Source organism: Selaginella moellendorffii, unplaced genomic scaffold, assembly GCF_000143415.4.
Source record: "Selaginella moellendorffii unplaced genomic scaffold, v1.0 SELMOscaffold_54, whole genome shotgun sequence".
Taxonomy (NCBI): domain Eukaryota; kingdom Viridiplantae; phylum Streptophyta; class Lycopodiopsida; order Selaginellales; family Selaginellaceae; genus Selaginella; species Selaginella moellendorffii.
Genome location: NW_003314315.1, coordinates 551,203 through 570,744, shown reverse-complemented (window position 1 = coordinate 570,744; position 19,542 = coordinate 551,203). Strand labels below are relative to the sequence as shown.

Genomic DNA, 19,542 nt, shown 5'->3' with positions numbered 1-19,542 from the left:
GATTACCGCTCCGCCACAATCAAATCTGCCACTGCCTCCCGGAAATCTCCTCCAACAACGCGTCATCGTCGCCATCGCAGCAATCCTCAGCTCCATCGCCGGCTCCATCCCCTCTAGCAGGCGCTCCAGCGTCGCTAAGCCCTAGAGATTCTCCACTCCATGGCAGCTGCTGGATCCGGCCGGGGCCCTGGAATCACTCCTCGTGGTGCATGTGTAAGGATCGAATGGAGGCGGGGCGCGCTCAATCGGCATTCTTGCGGATCTCGAGCAATCTAACTCTGGATCGCATCGCGGCACTCTTTGACCACGATCACACGCCTGATCTATTTTGCGCGCAATGCCTGTGTCCCATTCTCAATTTATCCTCTTCCTCGGCAGCTCCATCTTCTCCTCCCGTCGATTCCATCGTCGAGGGCTTGTTCCCGTGCGTTTGCGCGAACTGTAGCAGTGCTGACGTTGGACCGCCACCGTGGCATCGAAGCCTGCCAGATGGAAATGTGAGTTCGATTCCTGGGAGCAGCGTTTTCAGGGCTCATGGACAGCCCCCTCCACAAGTAACAGTTAAAAACATTCACGAGACAAAACAAGCAGTGCTAACGTTTGTTCTTCCACTCCTCGGCTTTGCGGCGTGTGTTATGGTGTTCTTGGGCGTCTTGCTGGGGAAAAATGCGCTTCTAGTTTGTGGATCGTCTTCTAGTTCTTTCAGCCATCTGGAAAACTCAATCTGATCGCCTTGTGTTTTGGAGGTTTTGAAGATCGTCATCTATTTCTTTCAGCCATCTGGAAAACTCAATCTGATCTAAATCTTCACAGCTTGTAAGAAAACAAAAAAGAAAAATCAGTAGATTCGGAAAAATCAGCCTGTTTTCATTTACTTCTCAAGCAAATCCTCAATGAACTTAGCTAAACGAAGAGCAAAAAAAATCCTGCGTTTTGCAAGCAAAGAAAGAGTAAGAAGATTGGTGGTGGAAGAGAAAACCGGATGAACTCTCAAGCAAAGGAAGAGTAAGAAAATTGGAGATGGAAGAATGAGCACTTATATGTGGAGTGCCGCAGCGATGGAACCAGCCAGCGTGAGAACTTCGAAGGGTGGTTTGCCAATTACCTCCTTGACGGTCTCGGGGCAGGAGTCTGTGATCCAGAAGTGCGAAAATTCTTTCTCGCTCTCTGAAATGTTGTAGTGTCAACGAAGAGAAGAATGGAGTCTCTACGTACCTCCTGCCGCGTGAAGAAATCGCTCCCAAGTTTGCTGAGGGAAGACGCCGTGCGTGGCGTAAGCACTCACTTTCGTGGCTCCATTCGCTTGTAGTACTTTCTGAAAGACGAAAAATACTGACTAAGAAAACGATGAAGAAATCTTACATTGCACGAACCTGGCATTCCTTGAGAGTGCCTCCAGAGCGCACCAAATCATCCACAATGACGACGTGCCTTCCAGCGGCCTCGCCTTCCTTCAAGCGAACGATCCTTTTGTTTCCATCTCTAACTTTCGTACAGATTATCTGTGATCCACCATCGAAACACAGTTAGAGATCACTCGACGAACTCACGAACTTTACCGTGGGAAAGTGCTCGAATTGCTTGTTGAAGCGCTTCCAAGCTCCCTCGTCGGGGAAAGCTATAGTCACCTGCAAGAGATTTTTTACATCGTTGCAAGCTCTCGACTAAGTCTCACATTTGTGGAATCCGGAAGCTGGTGTAGGCGGTGCTTGAGCAGCGGGATTCCACTCTCGAAGCAGGGAAGAACGCTGTCACCAAAGTAGAACCTCTCCTGTTTTACAAGTCGGGGTGAGCGAGGCTAGGAGAAAGATCGAAAGGAAAAGAGAAAGCAAACCTGGAGTGCGTGGATGTCAAAGATGACGAGACTTGTCGGGCCACCCCTCGAGATTGGAATGTTGGAGAGGATCCGAGCGAGAGTGAAGGCCGTGGCAATGTCACCCTCGTCTTCCATGCGCTCCGACGTTCCAGTCGGGAAGAACGGCACCACCACCGTGAAGGAGGCGATGAACATCCTGGGAAGAGCGTAGATCACCGAGAGCTGCTCAAAGATCACGGCAGGAGAGCTGAAAGACGCGAGGAATGCAACGTGCTGGCCACGGATCCCATGAGCATTTGGCACAAACAAGTTTGGAAAGCCATCCTCGAATGTGCTGAAAGAAAAAAGAGACAACCATCCATCGATCGGTCCAAGAACAAAGAAAGAAATCCACTTACTTCCAGCGGATGGATTTGAGCTCGATGGAATCCGTCTCGGCGGCGATCCTCCGTGCCAAATCCTCGTACTCGCTGCAATAGAAGAGCTTCACCTCCTTGCGGTTTGGCCTGTCGAGGAGATTGCACGCCAGCTCCGCCGCTGGAGACGCCGCCAGGGCAGCCGCCATAGGCAGTGTGTGCATCCCTAGCGCTGGCTCCCCCGCCGCCACTGCCGCGGGAATCTCACGCTCCATCTCAGAGACCCTAGCCTTACCGCCGATCCGAATGGGAAGCCCCAGCGATCGAGACGCTGTACTCGATCCTCCCGAGAACCCACGTGAAGCACAAAAAGAAGGGTTCTTCCATTGTAATGTCATAATGCTAGGGAGACATCATAGGCTCTCCATTATATTCGTCCCCTGTGACAATTCAGATGATGGGACTTCTCCGTGTAGCCAGTCGTGTGGAGTTCAGGATTTTCACCTGAAGCAAAAGCTTGTTCTCTTTACAACTAATCTTCCAGATAGAAAAACACACCATACCATTGTATCACTTCAAAAAAACTATCATGCATAATATCTTTTAAAAATGTAAAACATTGTTGTGGTGATCAATATTATTATCAAGTTAAACTATAATAGAATATTCTAATATAATGCAAACTAATTCAAAAGCTATATAAACCTATAAATTAATTGTCAACTAAATAAAATAAGTAAATTTATCATTTTTTGATTTGCTTAAGCAAACCTGATGGTAGTAGATATACTTAAAATATACTTGAATATTCTAGGATATTTTACCATCTGGCGGTTATTATTCATTTAAATTAATCTTGTATTTATAATTTATAAACTTGCTTAAACACTTTTTAGTATATTTCTTTTTATTCTACCATTTAATTATGCAATAATATTAATTTTGTGTTTATAAATTATAAACATGCTTATAATTATAAACTTTTATTTGATCAATTGGATTAATAAGTAGGAATAACACTATTATTAAGCAAACCAAACATTGTTACATGCAAGGTGTAGCAAATTATTCTTATTTTATGTAAAAAATTAACCTCTTTAAAAAATTCATTATTTTACGTTAATTAAGATTCACAAATATATTAAATTATTGAATGTTAGTAAAATACTTAGGTCATATAATATTTTATTATGATACACAATACCAATTTTATTCCTTTTATTAGTAATAGTAACAATAACTATTCATTTACTTCAAATATTTTTAATATATGTTGTTATCTTACCAGGTTTAAATAACACAATTGTACCAACCTCCCACCACCCAAGATGCAATGCAATTGCATTCTATTTATTTGGGTCCTGTGTGACCCCATGTTAAGAACTGAAAGAAGGAAGAGCTTTTGGCTCTGGCGCTGGCGCACTTGCGTCGATGGTCTCCAGTCCCTTATGTTCCTCTTCTATGCCAACAGCTAAATCCTATCTGGCTCTTCCTCGAATCACATCTTTCACCAGAAGTTTTGACAAGATCATGCCCAAGAATTCTTCTAGATACTCTGAGTGAATGCAACATATTTTAGATCGACCACTACTTGGGTTCTCGCCATAACTCAGTTTGAGTGTCAGTCTGCCAGATGACAATGTAGCCATTATCTGTGACAGAGAGGCCAGCAGTAACCACACAATTTGGCTGGTTTGGGCAATATCTATTAGAGGCAAATAAAACCTGTTTTCCAGAAGAATCAACAAGCACTAGATTTCCATCCATTTGGAGGTTGATGTAGCAACCCTTAGCCTTCCTAAAAGTATCGCTTTCCCACACCACCGCATTCACGTTTTCTAGATATGCTTCATAGAGAACAAAGTTACAATCTTGCTGCATGATTACCTTGTATCTACCATTGGGAGATACCAGCGTGCCAACCCTGACAATGTATGAGCCCAAAGCAGCTTCAGCTCCTCCGATCATGTTGGATCGAAAAGGCCAACAGTTCTCCCAGTCGGGATCGGTGGTAATGTCAAAGAGGGTGCGGTTAAAATCACGAGAATGATCAAACGCTGGCTCATCTTGATTTTCTTGCTCTGTTAATCCATACTCTGGCTTTCCATACCAAGATACATAGTCAATGGCAAAAATCTTCCACACGCAGAGAATTCGGCCATAACCCATGCTCTCAATCTCCTTTGAAGCCACAGAATTGTAGAGACCCAAGAACGCATTCACTAGGGCCTGGGAGTCTATTACATGTAAATGATCTGGTGTGACATAGCACATTCCATCGTTCCTCTGCACACTAAACAGCCACAGCCTGACACTCACCTTGAACTCTGATGTAGCCATGAATGTGGAAGTGAAACTTCTTCCATAGGTGTAATGCTTCTCCATTGAGAGCGACCGGATGCGCTTCAGAATTGCCATAGAGATCACATGAAAATCTCCAGATTCAAACCTCCATGGATGTTGTCTCGCTAGAAACTCGGGATCCGCTCCAATAGGATTGTGGTTGGAAAACAGAAACAAAATGAGGAAGAGCCTACCGATCATGTCTAAGAATCTGAACAAAGCTAGCTCCTTACAAGGTATAAAAACTAAAGCGCGTGGTTAATTTTATAGTAGTATAATTCATTTTGTGCTTTGTCTTTATTTACTTTGTAACTTGTTGACAACAGCTGTGGTGATTAAGCCATACAATGTTTGCTATGCATGAAAATAAAAACAAAAAAAACATTAAAATATTATCAAAGAATATATAAAGGTCCTGGGTTCAATCTTCTTTTTTAAAAAATGTGTGTTTTATGAATAGTGTTAAAACACTTTAAACAGAACACCAAAATTATGTTTGCATGCATTTTTTATGCCTAATATAGAAATTCTCAACACCAAAAAAAATTCATTTGCCACATCATATGAAATTCCAACTTACCACATTATATGAGCCTATTAATAGCATACAAATGCCATCGAATGAAAGTATCAAAAGGATGGGCTTGCACTGCTCAATGAGCTCGAGATCCAAGTTCCACTATACTTTGAAAAGTTAACATTTATGCCTGCAATGGAGAATGATGATGGTATGAGTGCCATGGCACAGAGATACAACAAGCAGCATGGCTGGGTTTACATGATCAACTTCCAGGATCAGCAAGGACTGGGATCAGCGAGGAGCATTACAAGGATGCCAGCATCCAGCTCAGAAGGAAAAATGGTGTCTAGTTCCAATAAGCCAAAAACAAATAAATGAGTAGCAACAACACAATCTCATGAAGATCTAAGCAAGAAAAATCTCATCTTTGGCATTAGCATTGGAAGAAAAACTTACCACTAGGCCGGAGAATGGGGATATGAGGAGCACCATAGGACTCTGGCAAGAGCTTGAACAGGGAGATAGTAAAATCTCTTCTTCTCTAGCTCTTAAAGCTTGCAACTTTTGATCATAGGTCTCTGGCAGAAGAATGGCACAAGGTCTAGCATTTCTCGACATCAATTCCGGAAACTCACAACTTGGGAAAAACAACAAAACCAACAAGCGATTCTGGAAATATCTATCACTGTTTTCCTCCAAACCTTTTCTTATTGCCGACGTTGTTAGAGTAGATATTGTTGTTTACGCAAATAAATTTGTGAAAACAAAGCTTACAGGTAAATACTCACCAGGAAGAGCAGTAGGAGCCAGTCAGGAGATCCATCTTGGCGAAAAATGAATACCATTGGGGGCAGCAAACTCCAAGCCATGACCTTGTATTTTGTCCTCGCCATAAGGTGATAGCTCATTCCCATCGCCTTTGGAAGTCCTGTCTCCCAACGCGCTCCATTGAACTCCTTTCCACTTGCACAAGCACCATCCAACAAAAATGTTTCGTTAGCAATCGTTTTGATGGGAAGCTAGGCGCCAGAGCTGTCCGATCCCTTGTTATCGGTGTCGACACACTAGAATCGGAGTATAGGAAATCGGGAAGCTAGAAATGAATCGCTTTTTTTTTCTTTGGAAGTCGCTATTTTCAAGGGGAAATGGGGTGAGAGTGGAGCAGCGCAATGCTATAGAGTGGATTCCATACTTTGCATTGATCTCAAGCGGCATCATCCAAGCACTCATCTCCAAATCTCCAACGTGGCATATCAACTCTGCTGAACGAACACTAAGTTTTATGCCTGCCCGGGATGGATCTCGTCGCTTGGAACACGATGCTCGTCTCGTTTTCACGCAACAATCAACTCCAGAGGATCTTCGACCGAATGCCGCTGGCTTCCAGTGCCAAAATTCCAAACATTATCTCCACGTCGTCATTCACGCTATGGAAAACAGCACGCAAGCGTTCGAAGGTGTGAGCCACGCACGGAGTGTGCATCGCTCGGGCTATTATAATGCCATCGTTGTCACCATGCCACATCCTTGTACCCTCCCAGGCGCCCATTACAAAACCGCTGAAGGAGAATCCGCTAGCGCTTGCAAAGAGTTCTTGGCTGTTTAGTGTGCTCGTGGAGCTCGGCCACCAGATGCGAGAGTGGCAGAGATCGGACACTGGTCCAAGCATGCCTTGATCTAGGAATGAGCATCATCCAGCAGATGGAAAAAAATGAAGAGAAGAGGATGGAAATGGAGGAGAAATTCAACTAGTTTGTAAAGGAGTATGGATCTACCTTGTCAACAGTAGATTGAGTCCGATGGAATCGAAGGCTTCTGTTTGCTCCTATTCCCGAATCCACTTGCACGCTCAGGACCTGAAAATTTCCAAGGTATGATGATACCTCTATCCGGAGCCGAGATTGTCTAGTTGAGCAAGCAATGTAGTTATCGTTCTAGCTTTAAAGATCTTTGCAATGCCTGCGCAATCGACCGAAGAAACAGGGAAAGAAAGAGTTATGGATCTAACCGATGGCTACCGAGGCTTAGGGTTTAAGCGGAGAGAGATTTCTACGCTCGAGCGATGGCTCCTACCCAGTGAATGCTCCGCCGCGCGGTGGCGATCTGCGAGAACACGCACGAAAAGTGCCTCAAGCATCGATATTTCGGAAGAGACAAGCGCAAGAAGGAGGATTCCCGCTGCCGATCGATCGCAAGCAACACATTGCCTAGCTCTTTGGTCCAAATGCATAAACCCTAGAATGTGGGAAGAAGGGTTTTGATCGATATCGATCGATCGTCCATGGCGGCCGCTGTGCTGTGGGGATGCCGCCGCCAGGGCGCTGCCGCTGGCGCCGCAATGGCGGCGAGGTTGCTCCTCGTCCGGCACTCGGGATCGGTGACATTCAGGGTGGACGCTGAGGCCGCCAGCCATATGGCCTCAGTGGCGGCGGCGGATGCCAAGGATCGCGGCCTCATCGCTGGCGCCGGCGTCGACGCTCCAGGCCAGAGGATTTTCAAGTCCAAGCAGCTCTATCGCGAGAGAGTGGTGCCGGCGCTTGTGGATGAGTTTGGATACTCTTCTATCGGCAAGGTTTGTTTCTCTTTTCTTTCTTTCATTGCAAGATTTTCCCATGGTTTTCTCGCGTGAATTCCCGGGAATGTAGGTTCCTATCATCGAGAAGATCGTTGTCTACTGTAACTTCCGGCTCGATCGGACTGATGCGGTGGTGCTGGAGACCACCGTGAGGGACATGTACATTCTAACCGGGCAGCGCCCCACGATCACGAAAGCGTCAAAGCCCGTCTCGGGATCGGCCTACAGGGTTGGAGATCCGGTTGGCTGCAAAGTAACGTTGAGAGGAGAGGTATGCGAGCATCGTTTAGTAGTTCTTTCTCTCACGAGGTCTCGGTTTTGTTGATGCAGTTGATGTATCCTTTCATGGACAGGCTTTTGGAGCTCGTTGTTCCAAAGACCCGGGGTCCGCAAAAGAGCGCCTTCTACGCTTTCCACAAAGACCGGTATGATCTCGGAACCAAGGACTTCAGCTCGCTCTCGGCGAATAGATTTGAGCACATTCATCAGAACAGGGGGCTTAAGATAGCTCTGGTGACTGGAGCCGAGTCGAGGCTAGAGGCAAAGCGGCTGCTGATGCTCATGGGACTCCCATATCTGGGGCAGACGAAGCGAGCCAAACCAAAGCAAGTGAAAGGAAGGAAAGGCGTGCGCATGGTCGCCGGTGCTGGAGCTGGGAAGAAGGCCGCTGCTGGGAAGAAAGGAAAGGGTGGTGCCAAGCAGCCCGCCAAGAAGAAGAAGTAGATCTTTGGAGGGTGACCGACAGGCACCAAGTTTCTCATCGATCGGACCGGGAGCTAGTTTTAGTAGCAGCACAGGGTGGTATCGAACTGAATAAGCAGCGCGGAGCTAGAAGACTGAAGAAGCAAGTTTGCAGCCTACGCCGTTCTTCAGCTCCATGCGGCAATCTGAGGGGACGCTTCTTGGTTGAGATGTTTGGAGCTGCGAAGGAAGCCGCTACGGTGTTTGATAGCGTCCAGCAGCTTTCAAACGTCTTCTCGTGGAACAACATGGTCACGGTGTATGCACAGAATGGCTGTTTGGAACAAGCGCACATCGAGTTCGACGCCATGTCCTCGCTCGAGGATAATCTTGACGAGCTATGCCCGCAGTGGGGTATTCTCACACAGGCTGAGGCTTTGCTCGAGAAAGTGCCACCATAGGTGCCTTGCTCGGTTTGGCCATACTACTTGGACTGGACGTGCCAGTCCGGGCATATCCTTGAAGCTTACAGGATTTTTGAGAACATACTAACAGGTATGATCGACTTGCTAGAGTCGAGAACGAAAAGACGCTGTGTGATCGGGTTCCAGATGCTTGTCTTTGACGGCCATGGCGGCTGCTTATGCCATGAATGGGCATACGCGAGTGTTGAGCTATGTTTGATGGCTTTGCAAGCGGACGAAGTGAGGAGAATTTTTGGAAGAATGCCTTACCCAAACTTGTTTCTTTGTTTATATATATGATGAAAATTGATGAGCTGTTAGCGTCTTTTTAAGTTTATTTTTAATCGTTTATTTTAAAAAATTAAGCCATTTATTCTGCAAAATTAGTAAATCATCCTTCTTATATCTGGGTGCCAAAATTACTTGGCCTATGTCCTGGATGCTACTGCATGGCACCGATCACAATAAAATCCAAACCACCCGCGATGACGAGTTGCCACCAGACACGATGTTTTCCAGCCGAGTTTACTATAGTGTCTGCTTAGTGGCAGGGTGTGCCACATTTTGTTTTTGGCTTGTGATGATCGATGTGGTGGTCACCTCTGCTGTGGTGTCACAGTTTCACACTCATTGCTGGAAATTTTGTGAGAAGTTAAAAGGGATCTAAAGAGTGGTGGAAGCTCTTGTCTTTCTGGAAAAGTGGCAAGCTTGCACTATATGCCGTCTGAATGTGGTACACAGAATCAGATGCTGAAGGTGTCTAATTATAATCCTGAGGGTTGTTCTATAATCCTCAGTGTTTAATGCTAGCTTTTGTGCATAGGCCCATGATTTGCTTCCAGAGGCCCTTGGTAAGTGCTCACAAAAAGAGGATTGTAGAGCCACCATGAAGCTCTTGAAATGGAGCTTTTCTACAGCATCAATACAAGCATATTTGCTTGATGGGCTTCACGTTTTTCATTGGAGAATGCCACAACTATCATAGACTAAACAATGTGTGCTCCACTATAGTCTATATTCAACCATGACTGGTAAACCTATAACATGCTACGCAGATCTTTATTGGCTGCTTTTCAATTCAGTTGTAATAGTCATACTTCCTACACTTAGAACCAAATTTGCAAATATTCATAAGAAAGATCTTCAAATGAACTAATACTGTCTTCATAATTTTCTTAATTTGTTCTTCACTAACTTACTAACTCTCTCTCTCTCTCTCTCTGGTCAACATAGCTAGAGTCAAAATAAACCTTCTTTAATTCTTACTTGTCATTTAATAATTATATATGTAAAACAAACTATAAATATTAAAATATCACCTTCTCTTTTAAAGGAAGTACAAATAAAATCAATTTTCACGATGGTAGCAGTAATAAAATTTATTTATATTATACTATATTTTTTTCCTACATGTATTATAGCACCAGTTTATAGACCAAAGTTTGGAAGACTTGGATATTTAAATCCCCAAGATATAGCAAAAATAGCTACAGTTTTTAGAAAATTAATATCCAAATTAGATGATAGAGATCTATATCCTGCAAATTATGCAGATGGTGAATTAATTAATACTTCAGTAGGAATTATAAATTTAAGATTTAAAGCAAAGTATGAATGCTCAAATTAAGAAACTCTTAGAGGTAGTACTTTGATAGCTGGATTCCAAAGACTCTTTTATACTAATATTAATAAGTTACAAGTTAGTTGTCCTGATTATTTCGAAAGTGAAAATCCAGGATACTTTTTACAATATAAATTAGTTCAAGAGTGGTTATTTTTTAATAACTTAAAAAATAATTATAGTGAAACTTCCATTTCTATATGTTTTCTTGTGCAACATACATTATATAATCCACAAAAACTATATCAAAATGAATATTTGATTTCTCCAAATGGTAAAGTTATATTGATGGTGACATCAAATTGTCAAGTTGTTCTTTTCTTACAAAATAAAAAAATATGGGAAACAAAAATCTCTAATGATTATATTAATATTTGTGTATTAAAACTTCAAAATGATGGTAATCTTGTTTTGTATAACAATAAAAAAGTATTATGGGCAGCTAATAAATACTGTTCTAATTCACCTAAATGCATAATTTCTTCATACTTAACTATTCAAGATAATTGTAATATAGTAATTTTTTTAGCACATTATCCTAATACTATTTGGTGGATATTACAAAGTAGTTATTTATGTGGGTAGTTAATATTTTTTAAAGGTTGTAATTAACATCCCAAGTTTTCATAAATAAAATTTTATACTGTAAGGTGTAATGGATATTCCTAATATATTTTAGAAATATTTCTGGCTGTGATTTTATCCTCTTAAACTTTTCTTTTAAGCAAAAAGTTTGCTTCAAAGATTTTTAGGGCAGACTTTCTCTTGCATTCCAGTCAAAGATTGATTTCTATGTGATCTGGAGTGTGCGTTCCCTTGCAACACTACACCAACAACCTGATGATCCCTCCCTCTTCTTACATGGCTGCCTTGAATAAAATTAAAGTCAGCTCCCAAGACTGAGGAACACCCTCAGCCTCAAGAAGTACTACCAAGCCGGTGAGTTGTCTTCAATCCTGCTTTTGTTCTTCTCCTTTTTCGTCCATTGCTTTTGTTATGAAGTATTCATGCTACTAGTGACTTCATCTTTGCTGGCACCAGATTATCGGCTTTGATCTCAATTGTATAGGCCAAGAAAATTATTTTCCAGTGTTTGGGATGTGCTTGGGTCGGAAATTATAGCCTGTGGAAACCGTTCCTTCCATCCTAGACTATTACATGCGAACCTGCTAGAGAGCTAAACTTCGTGGGCGACTGGGCCAAAGAGTGGAAATGGGGTTGTTAAGCTCTAATTTTTCCTTGCTACAATGGATGCTGCTGGAGAGAAAGAAATATACCAGGATTGCTGCATCCGGCCCAACACACGAGCATCACATCTGACAATAACAATGGCAACTCAAGAGTGTATTGGTCCCAGACATGTAAGGATTCCTTCAGCCCAGAAGTCCTTTCTGGCCAAACCAATTACGAAAAATGCCAGGAATGGATATTTGCGGAAGGCCAGGATGATTTTTTGAAGGATGCCATATAGGAACCCAAGGTCTTGGAGCGTGATGATCGATTCATATCATGATGTGGGAGGTTTGCTCCATCCAATGATAACATACAGTGAAATGCTTTAGGCCAAAATCTTTAACAAGCACCACTTAAGATTTTGTTTTCTCATTGCCCATGAACCATACTTGGTTGAATACTGTGGAGAAGTATGTTCAGGAGGTGAGGCTCTGCCGAGACAATCGGCTCCTAGAATCTGGGAAGCAACTCCACGCCGCTTTGGCCACGAACACGCTGCTCGCATCAGACAGGTATCTAAACAACCATCTCATAGACATGTATTGCAAGTGTGGGAGCCTGAGTGATGCCCGGGAAGTGTTTGACAAGATGCCCTCCAAGAATTTGTTCTCGTGGACGATGATAATCTCGGCATACACGGATGATCTTCACGGTGGTCTACTTCACACCGAGGCGGTGGAGCTCTTCCATTGGATGCTCTTAGAAGGATTGAAGCCCAGGGATTCTTTCGTTTTCACTGCCTTGCTTGGTTCCTGTGCCCAGGTGGGCGATTGTAGAACAGGCTCTTGGATCCATTCCAGTTTCTTGACAGGCCGTTTCTTTCGAGATGTTGTGGTAGGCACTGCGCTCATCAACATGTATGGCAAATGCGGGGCTGTCCGTGATGCCTTTATTGTGTTCCAACATATGGAACACAAGAACTCGTTCTCGCGGAACGCCATGATCGATGCGTTTTGCCGCTCAGGCGCAGTTCGAGAGGGGCTGGATCTCTTCCGAGGGATGCAGCTTGAAGGCGTGAGACCGGATTCTATCACTTTTGTTCTTCTCTTGGATGCCCTCTCGGGCGATCCAGAAGCGAAAGTGATATACCACGGGAAGGCTTTGCACAAGCTGATGCTATCGTGTGACTTTTTTGTGGCTTCCAATGCTGTTCTTGCGACTTCTCTCATGAACATGTATGGAAAACTTGGGTTTTTAGAGGATTCTAAAAATGTGTTTGACTGGATGAGCTTGAAGACGGTGGTAACTTGGAATGTAATACTTTCTGCATATGCCCAAAGGGGGCATATAAAGGAATGTGAAGTTTTGCTCCACACGATGGAGCTTGAAGGTGTAAAACCAGATGAGGTTACGTTCACCACGTTAACTGGGACTTGCTCGGATGTTTTAGCTTTACGATCACTGCACCAGCGAATCTCTATGGATGATCTCTTAACTATTCGTGTTTCAAATGCATTGATCACAATGTACGGAAGGCTAGAAGATGTTGTCTCTGCAAGGCGGGTGTTTGATGATAATCTAGAAAAAGATCGAGTCTCTTGGAATGCACTGATTGCAGCGTATGCCCGAAACGGCCATGGTACACTTGCGTTCCAAATGTACCGGTTGATGAACTTGGAGGCTTATCGTCCAAACCTCGTCACTTTCGTGTGCGTTCTTCGAGCTTGCACTTGTATAGAAGAAGGTAGAACGATTCACCGGCATGTTGCAGAAAGTAAGCTTGTGTCCGACACAATGGTTGGAACTGCGCTTGTGACAATGTATGGCAGCTGCGGAAGCTTGAACGATGCTGTAGCGATCTTTGAGAGTTTGATCGTGAAGAACGAGATCACCTGGACTTCCATACTGGTCGTTAGCGCCCAGCATCATCACCATCACGACGTTTTGGAGCTCTACTCGGCCATGGTCTTGGATGGAATCGATCCAAACCACGTAACTTTCGTTGCACTGCTCTTCTCGTGTTGCCACCATGGACTGCCGAGCGAGGCCTTGAGTTTCTATCGATCCATGACTCCGGATCACGGGATAGAGCCAAACCTTTTCCACCTTGCGTGTGTTTTCGACACGCTTGCAAGAGAAGGATTTATCACTGACGTGATCAAAGATTATCTGGACCTATCAAGTAAACGCTTGAGAGATTGCTCCAAGGAATGTAACGATGTTCTCTGGACGAGCCTCTTGAGTGGATGTACAATCCATGGAGACAAATACAACGCCAAACAAGCTGCAAGATCGGCACTTAGATCCAATGCTAAAAACTCGGCAGCATACTCATTCGTTTGTGCCAATCTCTAAGCTCTCATCATGAAAATAGCGATTCAGACAAGGAATTATCATGAAAGTAGCGGTTTACACAAAGGAAGCTGTTCCAAACGAAGGACGTGGAACAAAACTCATTTATATTTAGTGCATCCTAACCTTGGCTCGTAAATCATGGAATACCCTTTAGAAAAAGGCAATAAGAAAACCTCTTAGCCTATCTTTCATCTTTGCAATCCTGGTATCGCATTAGTTGTGATCCATTTCTGCCTATCTACTAAGAGAGAAATAGTTAATTCACAGGCTTTGAAAGACTTCTGCAACTCTAACTTAGCCTTTAGTGCTGGCTCTAACTGGATGCTTTCTGTGACTTGTTATGGAGATGCCATTGCCAAGCTCCTGCGTGAAAAGCTGTTGGCATTGCTCACGCAGAAGCCCGTGATGGAGGTCGACTGGAGGTCTATGAGCAAATTGCTGGGTTAAAGACCACAAACTCTAAGTCAGCGCCCGCTACAAACTTATCCCAGAAAGCAGCTGGAATTATCCTTCAAGTCTCGCTAGTGCTCTTTATCAAGTAGAAAAGCATAAGGCGGCTACAAAGCCAGGACCCGTCAACTTTTGGGTGAGTTGTTGCGTTGAGACCAGTAGGTGAGGCTGGTTTGGAGACGAAAGTGTCCATTACACCACTGGCAACATCCTCTCTCCTCGCTACCGGTGTACGAGATTACACTACTTCGGCACTTCCAGCATGACCATGTTTACAGCTACGAGGCCAAAGTGCCAGATCTGCACCCCATACCATACCAGAAGCTCTTCGAATTAACCCCGGAGCTGAAAGATGCCCTCTCGCTGTTGAAGCGCGCCAAGCTCGCGGGCGTGCTCCTCGACCCTATCGAAGAGGTGGCGGCCAGGGTCGCCCTGATGTCTATGCCATGTATCTGCTCAAGGAATCTGGGCTTCTGAGCGACGCTGCCATAGCCAGCTTGGCAAACAGGGAGAATCGTCAGGCCATACCCAAGGTGATGCTCAGGAACAAAAGGTGGTGCGCTTTCCCACTGAGTATAATCGAGGCCATGCTACGTGAGGGCTCAAAAGATGTGGGCGTGGCTCTAGCCAGCAAGAAGTAAAGTCAAGAGGTGGTCAAGCAGCTGGGCCGAGGCCTCAGTGGGAGGTGTGACGAGGGCACGTTTACTAGAGGCGGTAAAAATGCAGCCATGGTAAAGAGGATTTGTAAGAAACAGGCCATGTTACAAATGTAAGCTCAGCTTGAAGAAAGGCAAGTTTGAGTTCCAAGCGTGATTTATCGTCAGTTGCAAGTATGACCACAATAGAATTAAAATAATTGTCTACATTGTTTAGATTCTTATGGATTGCATTCATTCATATTTCACTACCCTAGAAATTTATAAAATTTAGCTGATCTTGGTAGCAGCGCTTCGCTAGATAACCATTGCCGTGATTATCGCCATTGATTGTCCTGTGGATGTTCTCACTCAGTGGCACTGGCACATGGAGCAAAGGGTGGTGTTAGGCTGCTTCTTCCTGAGATTGTAATTGGGAGGAGCTCGTTTCGATGTCTTATCTAGCAGCCGATGTCTCTTCGATATCTCATCCAGAAGCTTGTGATCCTCCTCATCCAAGCAAAGCTTTCTCTTGAAACTTTTAGCATTGCCCACATCCGGTCTCTTCTCCGGAAGTTCCTCCACAAGAGAAAAACTTGACATACCCTGGATCTCCTCCCCTGTTCTCGTTTCCTTGCCAGAATCTCCTGGAAGCGACTCGTAGAGCAACTTGGACACCACATCCATGAGATCCATCAAATCCCTGGTGCGGATGGGTAGCCTCTCTGCCGATCGTCGCAGCTCGTTCAAGACTTGCTCCACTGGAACATACCCGTCCTTGTGATTCGCCATATGTATGCTTTGATGACCTCGCAATCCTTTTTATACTCCGGGGAAAAGGGTCGTAAATCCTAGAATGTGCCGAAAAGGTTTTTTGTAGAAAAATAGGAAAACCTTCAAGTTTAAGTACCTTTATGTGATATCCTGCGACTTGGAGTGCCTGGAATACCAAAACCCGAGCCTGCTTTTCATCTTTTCAACCTCTGGTGCCGCATAGATGTTCGAGAGCATCCCGTACGACGCTCCGGGTTCCTCTTCATGGGCTGCTTCCTGGCACGAGTTGAGCAGTGACAGCCATGGAACTCCACCTGCCTGTGGAAACCTCTTGAGAAACTCCTCGGCCTTCTCCAGCCTTCCCAGCCGGCCCAGCATATCCGTCATGCAGCTGAAGTATCCCACTCGATCCTCCTGTCCCTCTTGAACAACACGAGCTGCTTGCAGGCCCCGTCCAGCAGCCCTGTGTGTGCACAAGCGAATAGCAATCCGGCGTAAGTCACACCGTTCGGCTCCACACCGTCCAAGTTCATGCGCTCGTACAGCTCCAACCCCTGCTTCCCCTCCCCGTTTACGATCATTGCGTTCCACGAGACCAGGTCAAGTCGGAACCGTCGAAGATCTTCCATGCTTCGTCCAGGCTCCGCACTTGCAATACATGCTGACGAGTGCTGAGGAAACGAGAGCTCCGTTTTCCAGGCCGGCTCTCACTATCCCGTCGTGGACGGACCTTCCTTCCGCTACAGACTGCATGTCACCACAAGCACCGACGATAGTAACGTAGGTGATCTCGTCGGGCTCAACTCCGTCTGGCTCCATTCTCTGGTACAGTCTGATGGCTTCCTCGCTGTGCCCGTGCTGACCACACGCCGTTATGTCACCACGGTTCTCGATGTTGTCAAACACCGCCCGTGCGTTCTCCAAGTCTCCACACTTGCCATACAGTTGACGAGCGCAGTGGAGACGTAGACATCGGAGTCGGAGTTACTGGAAACCATCCTTTCGTGAATCTGTTTCCCCGTTCTTACTGCATCGATCCGGCTGCAAGCTTCCAGCTTCAATCCTTTGAGGTCCATCTTGTGGTAGAGTTGCAACGCTTGCCTCTCGTGTCCGTTCTGCGCGTACGCTGCGATCATCGTCGTACACGAGCACACATCTCTCGTCTCCATCTCCTTGAACACTCTGCGTGCGTGGGCGACGTCACCAAGCTTTCCGTAGACGTTGACGAGATTGTTCCTCAGAACACCGGACGAGTGGAGGATACCACTGGCAGAAAGCAATCACGCATTCGTGGACCTGCTTTGCATAGCGGTCCTTGCTGCAAACTCCAGTTATGCCAACGAATGTCACGTCGTTTGGCTTGGTACCATCTAAGAGAAAGAGCTGGATCGCATCCCTGGAGCGTTCTTCCTGTAAGTAAGCGGGGATCAGCGTGTTCCACGAGGCCTTGCTCTTTAAACTCCTGTCGAAAACGTCCCTGGCTTCTCTGGCTTCCAGATAACCACACCTGCTGTACATGTTTACCAGCGCGTTGCCGATGATGACATCCGAGTCGAGGCCCCCGGCCGAGAGCCGGCGATGACTCTTCCTTCGGACAATTCTTCCAAGTTGGTGCACGCTCGGAGTGTGTTGATGAAGCTCACAATGTCCTGCTTTACACCCTCGCAGTCCAGCCGATGGAAAAACTCGAGCGCTTCCCTGCTATGAATGACCTCTCTGAGCACAGGCTCCAATGATCGCAGTCCACGCGAACAATCCTTTGTTCTCAAGCCTCTCGAAAAGCTCCTCCAGCCTCTCGCATTTGCTCACCATCGTATTCCCCAGCTCCTGCTCTAGACCGCTATCTACAAGGCAAGCATGGGCCGACGTCGAGTGACGCGCACGACGAGAGAAGTATTTGCCTGTCCGGTCTCAGGCCTTTCAACAGCAATCTCCCAAACAAACCAGCCACTGCCCACTTGTGATCCCTCTCTTGAGCTGCCGCGGTGATCACCGTCCCGAAAGAGAAAGCAATCTTGTGTTCTCTGCCTCGCATCCTCCCATCTCCCACACTTGGCGTACATCTCCACCAGCAGATTCCCCAGAAACGTGCACGCGCCGTCCTTCCTCGAGCGCCTGTCGATCCCTGACTAAGCACGTATACCTGTATGAGCACGACGCCCCCTCCCGGAGCCTGAGCACCTCCTCCAGTCCTACGAATGGCGCCCAATCCCTCATAAACCCTAAATTTGAAAATGGCGCTAAAATCTAAAGCCCTAAGACTTCTACAATCTAAAGCCCTCAATCTGGCGATGCTTTGGATTAATTTTAAATGAAGAATATACTAAAAGATGTTATCCACGTCAGCATTAGGGCTCCAGGCGACCTTTGGCTCTTCTCGTCCCTTCGAAACGTAGGAAGCGCGATCGAATCGATCGAGCTGGTGGAATGTGGGCACTGGACATCGGCCTGGCGTTGCAATTGGTGGCGCGCGGCGGATGGGAGTGGCAATGGCACTGGCGCAAGCTCAGGAAGCGGTCGTGTCTAGGGTTCTTGGATTCCTCTCCCTCGTTATGAGCTGAGAGCGAGGCATTGGGATCGATCCATGGAATATGGTCTCTGCCGCAAAAGGTATAAGAAGAAGAAGAAGATCTTCCAGGAGAGGGCGGCCGGAGGAAAAGATCCAGTGCTGTCGCTCTTTCGATTCAAGGACGCTGAGGCGTGCACGGGCGGATTCTCGAGCGAATGCCTCGTCGGCAGATCAATCCTCACCTCGCTCTACAAGGCCATCCTCAAGGACGGCACCCCCGTGATCATCAAGCGCGGCATCGCCGACCACTCGGCCCGCCACTACCCCGCCCAGATCGCCATCGCCAACGAGCTCCGCATCCACGCCACGCTCAACGCCGACGCCAAGACCAGCAAGAGCTTCGCCAGGCTCATCGGGCTGAGCCACAGCCTCGATCGCCCGGCGGCGCTGGCGGGTGGCGGCGATGGTGGCGGCGCTCCAGCGGCGATCGTCCCCGGGGAGACCCTCCTCGTGCTGCAAATGCCCGGCCGCGGCACCCTCTTCGACGTCCTCCACCGCGGGGACACGGTGGCGCCGCCGCTGTGCCTGGCGCTGCGCATCCACCTCGCCTTCGCCGCCGCCAAGTGCGTCAAGACGCTCCACTACGGCCACGAGATCGTCCACCGCGACCTCCGCTCCACCAACTTTTGGATCGAGCGCGACTGGAGCGTTCGCCTCGCCAACTTCTCGGTGGCCCACGACATCCCCTGGGAGGATCAGATGCCCGGCTGCTCGCTGGGATCGCTGGGGATGCTCGATCCGGACTGGCCCCAGGATGGCTACCTCGCCGCCAAGGTGGACGTCTTCTGCTTTGGCCTGCTCCTGGCGGAGATCATCAGTAACAGGAAAGTCCACGACGTTGGGAAAGTACCCGGCGATCTGGTCGGGTGGCTTGTCCCCCTTGTGAGGACGAACCATGTCTTTCCCATCGTGGATCCGCGGCTGAGGCTACTGCCGGATCACGTCAAGGTGCCGCGGGAGCTTGGCAGGATCGCGGCGATGTGCTTGAATCCCGTGGCCCGGGTCCGGCCAACCATGTCGGATGTTTTAGAGCGGCTGAGACCGCTGAGGCAGCAGTTCCCCTTCCGGTAGATCTTCCCTTCTAGCAAAACCGAGAGCTTTTTCTTCGCGTTCGTGAGGTCCGTGCTTCTGTATCTCAAGGTTAAGAAGTCGGCTACACAAGACCTGGTGTAAGTGAAAAAGACGGTTCTTACCCCCGGAGTTGAATCGA

At 46.7% G+C, this 19,542-nt stretch overlaps 3 protein-coding genes across 3 annotated transcripts; 2 read left to right on the top strand and 1 right to left on the bottom strand.

Annotated features, from left to right (window-relative positions):
• Nucleotides 1–842: 842 nt before the first annotated feature.
• Nucleotides 843–2,649, bottom strand: LOC9661267 (ribose-phosphate pyrophosphokinase 4). The gene is made up of 7 exons (XM_024687766.1): nt 2,215–2,649; nt 1,835–2,150; nt 1,676–1,771; nt 1,560–1,628; nt 1,374–1,502; nt 1,216–1,315; nt 843–1,167 (listed from the first exon to the last, which is right to left on the bottom strand). Exons 1-7 carry the CDS (start codon nt 2,568–2,570, stop codon nt 1,037–1,039), a joined length of 1,197 nt encoding a protein of 398 aa, XP_024543534.1. The 5' UTR covers nt 2,571–2,649; the 3' UTR covers nt 843–1,036.
• A 4,635-nt stretch (nt 2,650–7,284) lies between these two features.
• On the top strand, nt 7,285–8,879 carry LOC9661658 (50S ribosomal protein L5). Its single transcript, XM_002982616.2, has 3 exons — nt 7,285–7,607; nt 7,681–7,881; nt 7,941–8,879. The coding sequence occupies exons 1-3, from the start codon at nt 7,317–7,319 to the stop codon at nt 8,331–8,333; spliced, it is 885 nt and encodes a 294-aa protein (XP_002982662.2). The 5' UTR covers nt 7,285–7,316; the 3' UTR covers nt 8,334–8,879.
• Nucleotides 8,880–11,987: 3,108 nt separating this feature from the next.
• On the top strand, nt 11,988–14,995 carry LOC112350779 (pentatricopeptide repeat-containing protein At2g34400-like). The gene is made up of 3 exons (XM_024687589.1): nt 11,988–13,886; nt 14,172–14,315; nt 14,633–14,995. The coding sequence occupies exons 1-3, from the start codon at nt 11,988–11,990 to the stop codon at nt 14,993–14,995; spliced, it is 2,406 nt and encodes an 801-aa protein (XP_024543357.1).
• Nucleotides 14,996–19,542: the final 4,547 nt, after the last annotated feature.